The sequence below is a fragment of the Micropterus dolomieu genome, linkage group LG22 (assembly GCF_021292245.1).
Source record: "Micropterus dolomieu isolate WLL.071019.BEF.003 ecotype Adirondacks linkage group LG22, ASM2129224v1, whole genome shotgun sequence".
Taxonomy (NCBI): domain Eukaryota; kingdom Metazoa; phylum Chordata; class Actinopteri; order Centrarchiformes; family Centrarchidae; genus Micropterus; species Micropterus dolomieu.
In genome coordinates this window covers 6,130,114-6,136,500 of record NC_060171.1, presented here as the reverse complement: position 1 = coordinate 6,136,500, position 6,387 = coordinate 6,130,114, and the positions used below count along the sequence as shown (strand labels likewise).

The window sequence follows — 6,387 nt, the reverse complement described above, 5'->3', positions numbered from 1 at the left end:
TGATTAACAGTAGCTGATTTTGGTTTCTATGAAAACCTGTAATTATTTTTAGAAGTTAGAATTTGCATTTAACTTTAATTTCAAAGACAGTGATACATTGCTTTTGTGGAGACATGTAATGAAAGATTTACATTTACATTTATTAATTTGGCAGACGCTTTTGTCCAAAGCGACTTACATTTGAGGAACAACATACAAGCATCAACAGAGCATCAAATACAGATCTACAACTGACAATAGATACTAGTAAGAGATCATAGTACATATCACACCAATGGGGTAAATACCTAGGGAAGGAAGTAAGAGTTAACAAAAAGTGCAATCAAAACAAAAAAGTGCAATCAATACAAGATAATTGTAGGGGATAGAAGAAGAAGAGCACAGGAAGTGCATGTTAGAGGTTAGAGGACAGTTACTTTAATTTCAAAGATTAAATATTAAGTACTATTATATTTAGCTGATTACACAAAATAATTTTATTTCTTGCTTCTTGTCCTTTTGCGGAAAAGGATGTTTTCTTGGCAACAGTGTAGCAGAACAGGTGAAGAGGTGGCGAGTTGATTAGCTTGAAGTGCCAGGGAGAGTTTGGGGGTGTCAAGGGTGATGGAGGTCCCCAATTATTTTCCTGGCTGCATGGACAAGTGGAGGTCATGACCCAAGCCCTTCTCAGCAGACTGAGTGATGTGCTGCAGTATGTCCTTGGAGTGGACTGATGGGGCTCCAAACCTGGCAGTTGTGGATGAAGTAAAAATTAAGTCAGTTATAACTGTTCAAGACTGGACTAGGATTGGAAGAATACAGTAGACTTTCAGCACTGAGGTAGCCAGGCGGGGGAGTTCCTTAACAGAAGGTCATGTGTTCTTGCATTCATCAGAAGTCTTAAGCTCACTATCACAAGGAAGTTCAGTGTGTGTACTTTGAATTAAAACTACATTAAAAAGGTCGTCCTTGATGCATTCCACTTTGCAATGCAGAAATGGCTGGCAAAAGATTCTCTCTTTTCATTTAAGGAGGGCGGAAATGGTCAAATTAATCTTAACATTGGATATGGAAAGGCAAGATAAAGTATCTGCATGGCTGAAATAAAGAAAAATTAAGTACTGTGTTCAGAGGGAGGTCAGTGAGATGAAACTCTTAATATGGCATATTTCATACAAACAACAAGATGTGCTCATCCCCGTTTGTCAATTGGGCTAAGTTCATAAGGTAATTAGAAGTACAAAGTCAACTATGTAACAATAAAAACACGAACCTAAAGGCAATGTGTTCAGACAGAAAAAAGGACCAAGGAATGAATCTTGGGGTACACCACAAGACATACCATATTTACTTTCTATAAACTGCAAGGGAAACAATGTTGTTTAGTCTGTAAGATCAGCTGTAGGTGCTTTGTTTTGTTTTCTTTGTGTGATTGTTTTTGACCATAGATGGCTGAAAGTCACAAAAACAAACTCACAGCAACACAGTCCTGACACATGTGTCTCAAATGTAACTGGTAACCTGAACCCTTAAACTGGAGAATCTGTGAGATTTATACCAAGTATAGATTCCTCAGAATCAAACATGAAGTAATTTTAGGGAAATTTAGGCTTAGGCTTAATATTGTGCTGCTTTTTATGGTCTTATATTGCATTAAGTACTTCTGAATTATGGTTTGGTATGCACATGTTTTAGTGTTATTTGGTCAATACTCTTTAAAAAAGTCAAAAAAGATTACTTCTGTTGTGGTGGCAGCCCGGCTGACGGTGAGTGTCCTGGTGTTTTCTCCTTTTTATCAGTTTTGCTGCTTTTTTCCTTTGTTTTCTGTTCTCTGCCTGCCTCCCTGTGTTTTCTCCCCTGTGTGCTCTCTCTCCCTCTGCTCCTGAGCCCAGCCAACTACCTGCACCTGCATCTCATCAGCCACCTCGTCAGCCTGCCACACCTGCCAGTAATCACCTCATGACTGCCTGTATTTCAACCCCGGTTCTCCACACCATCCTCGCTTCATCGGTGTTGCTCCACACCCGGTGCCACCCCCACGTTCAGGCTTTCATGTTTCTTGTTTTTTCGCGTTTTCCCTGTCTCTCTGTCTGTTTCCATCCCAGGTACACTCACCCTCGTCCTCCGTTCAGTCGGCTGGGCTCATCCACTGGCCCACTCCTCCTCGGACTTCCCTCACGGCGTCCTCCCTGTTCCCCCACCTCTCCTCGCTTCCTCGGCCCCTGTGTTCCCCGGCTCCCTGGCCCCCTGTCTCCTTGGTTCCCCGTGCCTGTGCTTTCCCGACATCCACCTCTTCCTCCACTCCAGTCCCTTTACCCATTTCTCCCTCAATAAACCTCCTTCCCTCCAAACGTTGCTTTTGGGTCCTTTCTGTCCCCACACCTTGTAATCCTATAACAACTTCTCCAAAAATCTTCTCTTTCATTTTCTTGTAATACAAGTGCGGTGATATTTTTTTTTTTCACGTTACTGACACTTATTCTCAGTTGATACCTGAAACAAGGGACATTTGTGGCATGGCAGACATGTCATGTTCTTACATACAGTATACACTGGCCTATAGCTATACTGTATGTCTTACTGATTTGGACATCTAAAGATACTTTGTGTATACAAATAGTTTCTGCTCAAGACCAATAAAATATAAGCTTGCCACACAAGCTGCTGACCCACAAATGTACCTTTTCTGAAATGATCCCTGCCCAAAGATGAATCCAAAGACAAACACCAAAAGCAGTAGATGGTTTTAATGACAGCCACTTGATAGTCAGCATCAACTTTGGACAATCCAAAAAATCATGAAATTTGACACATAGTTCATAACATCATGTGTTTTTACACTGATGTGAAGTGAAATGTTTCTATGTGTTATGTGCTATAAGACCAAATTAAAGTATATAGAGTGAAAAAGAAATACAGGACTGTAACCATTATTGAAGTCTGGTCCTCCACAGCTATGATATGCTCATGCCTATAAAATATTAAAATAATGAGAGGCTAAATGTAATTTATATTATATAGGCATATAATGCTCATTTATAGGACTTATTCACAGCTAGTTCAGTGCATTTTCCCGAAACAACTTCAGCTCATATCATAAATATAAGCAAGGATGTTTTAAACATGCATTATTATTGTTGTTGTCATTGTCACTGAAATGCTTAGAAAACTGATAAACTGATTGCGCTCTCAATAGGTGTTTGTTATCTGTAAATGTTTGCACATGAAAGTATGATGTAAATAGTTTTGCACATATTATTCTTATTGCCCCGGCCTTTCTGTGTGGAGTTTGCATGTTCTTCCCGTGTCTGTGTGGGTTTCCTCCGGGTGCTCCGGTTTCCCCCACCATCAAAAACATGTTAGGTTCACCGCTCAGTACATTGACCAATGACACTGGCACATTTCTGGAGTTGGTCCCGGGGCGCTGCCCATCGGCTGCCCACTACTCCTTTGAGGGATGGGTTGAATGGAGAGAATGAATTTCGCTACATGTGTATGTGACCATAAAGTACCTTTATCTTGCCTTCTTTAAAATTTTAATATTTTGTCAATTTTATATTTCTATAAAATACAATTCCTCTCCCCTTGTTATATGTTTGCAAAACACAAATACGGAATAATGCACATCTAACCCACTTTGCCACCTTGTTTGTTTTGTTTTTCTTTGAAACATAGTTCTAAAATTCTTTTACAACTTGCATCTGTTTATTCCATATTTATATATATTTTTTATTTTTTCTGTCAACTGTATGTTTATGTCTAGCACCTATAATCAATATGATGCTTTGGCAATATTGTTGTTACACATTCATGCCAATAAAGCTAATTTGAATTGAATTGAATTAATCACCATAACAAAATCCTGATAGATGTGAAATAGTCAAAAGTCAACTTTATTGTCAGTTCTTCTATATGTACAGGATTTATAGAGGATCGAAATGCCGTTTCTCTCGGACCCCGGTTATACGAGTACTTTAATGGCATTATCTCCATTAATTTGAGTAAATGAGCAATATCTTTTCACGCACTGCAGATGTTAAATGGCGTGTCAATCAAATAAAGGAGGCGGCTTCTTTTGTTTCAAGATGTTTCTCATTGGATGATATGTGCTATTTGGAACGCCCTAAAAACAGTTCTTCCTTGTCATTGGCCAGAATTGACACGGCAACAAAATACGTGACCAATGCAAATTGATGACTTTTCTGTCACCATCAAGCTTTTGAGGTCCCTACCAGCTAGCTAACGCAAACAAGCCAGGCAGCAAGCAAGGGATTGATGTGTGTGTTTGTGCGGTCATCTTCCTGCTTTTAGCCCTGATATCCGTCGCATAACCCGCATTCCTTTTACAGCTGTCTTATTTCTTCTTTGGTAGTCACACAACAATATAAAACTGAAGTTGCTTTGGTAAAGGTAAGGCAGATTTTTCTCCCTTACAAACCCGCACCGGCTCATCCAAAATGGCTTCTGCTAGCTAGCAAGCTAAGATACTAACGTCTAACATCAGCTTGTTTAAAGCTAACTATAGCATATTGGTTTAGGAGCCGGCAGATAGCCTAGCTTAAAGATGGCTCAGCTGATTGACATTCAAGTAGAAAATGGCGTCGTCTCGTAGCTACTCTTAACTAGTATTTGCACGGAAATGCAATGTTTAAATGTTAGCTAATATGACGAGTGTTTCATTGCACAGGTTACAGGCCATGAGCACTTCAAAAAATGGCCTTAAATCCTTCTGTCCAGTCCTTCTGTTAACTAAGCCATGACGGGATGGCGATACAAGCACAAACGACTGGAAACATTAGCGGCTAACCACTGCCCCATTTCACTGCATCATGATGTAGTTACCGTTAACTTTAGGCTTGCAGACCAGTCCTGTTTTCAGTTAAAATAGCAAACCAACACAAAGCATCTCGGATTAGACAGTAACACTATTCCGATGTTACTGCAAACACGTATCTTGCCATACGTTTATATAACTGATTGAGCCTTTATATTTATTTCTGTAAAACAATCCAGGTTAGTCAAATGTGGTAAATATCTGACCGATGTCGTGACGTAGCTAGCTAACTTGTGGATTTAGCAACCTAGCTAGCTAATTAGTTCGCGTTAGCGGGTAGCATTAGCCGGTTAGCTGACGCACCTTTGCTTTGTTGAAGCAGAGCAAAGACGAGCAGATTTTTACGTTTTGGCGTTTGATGCTATTGTGCCAAGCAAGCTCATCAATACTCAATTAAAACATGGGCAGTGTGGAGATGATCTTGTTTAAAAATTACTTTAGTAAGAGGCTTGTTTTGGTAATTCGATCTTTCGTCAGTGACAAGGCCTGCATTTATAACAAAGACATGTCTACTGAACTGTTTATCAAGCCCAGTTGGCAAACTGACGTTGTCCATAGATGACGTTGGGTAATTCATGGTGCCATGTTGAACGTCATAGCTAACGATGATGTTTCCCAACCCCCATGCAGTTACTAATTGCACTCTCTTTTCTCTTCCCCAGCACCGTTTTCCCCCTCCCTTCCTATTATTCTTATTCTTTTGAGTATTCTTCATTGTCAAGCCGCCAAAGTGGAGAGTGTGATTGCAGAAGGGGGTGCTTCTCGTTTCAGGTAATAAACCAATGCTTGAACAGGAAATGCCAACATGGAAATCCCCCCCTGGTTAGCCCTCTGCTAGCATTTTGGGCAGGGACTTCCGGCCTTAAGAACAAAGCAGGATGCGGGAAAACTCAAAATGGCTGTCAGACACTTTTCTTTGTGAAACCTTTTTTAAAAGGGATGTCGGGTAGACACAAGAGGATTTCTGTCCATTTGGTTGTACATTGGTGGTGGCAGCATTCACCCAGTTCACATTATACAGAGTCACTGTAAACAGGATGTCTCACATCCTGGATGAAGTTTTGAAATGTCTGAAGTGAGGCTTCATATGCTGTGGGATACTGTATGTGAAATGTAAAGGGCAGTTTGGAGGGTTTTAAGGTTGCAGTTTTATGGCGCACCTTTTCAGAGGGTTTCACAAATTTCTGTTTTCACATGTTATTTGGCAGTTGGCAAATTGGTTGTGTTGATCTTCAAAATGTTTCATCAGTGCATTTAATATAACATCTCAAGGCTTGCAGATGCCCTGGATATACAAATAAGCAGCCCCAGTCACCAGCCAACATGTCGCATTGACTTGCAGTTCCACATATCATCGCAAATATTTGAGTATTAGTAGACCATGATGTCTGTGATCAGCAACGGCAGCAGAGCAGACACTGTGACGAATAACCTGTTCTGCTTTTCCACTGTACATGAAACTGTGCATGCTGCCCTAGCTTTTTTGCTTCATACAATGTTTTGGCCATTGAAGTGATTTTTCTCCAATCAGGTGTCTGAAGATCATACCTGAAAACAAATGATTTTTATTACTG

The 6,387-nt window shown here is 40.3% G+C and overlaps 1 protein-coding gene across 1 annotated transcript in view; it reads left to right on the top strand.

The window, feature by feature from the left end:
- Positions 1-5,371: 5,371 nt before the first annotated feature.
- eif4g2b (eukaryotic translation initiation factor 4, gamma 2b) overlaps positions 5,372-6,387 on the top strand; it is an 18,506-nt gene continuing 17,490 nt past the window's right edge. Inside the window, exons 1-2 of the mRNA XM_046037016.1 lie at positions 5,372-5,381; positions 5,476-5,584. Coding sequence (XP_045892972.1) covers positions 5,372-5,381; positions 5,476-5,584 — 119 coding nt within the window. The remainder of the gene's footprint in view (positions 5,382-5,475; positions 5,585-6,387) is intronic.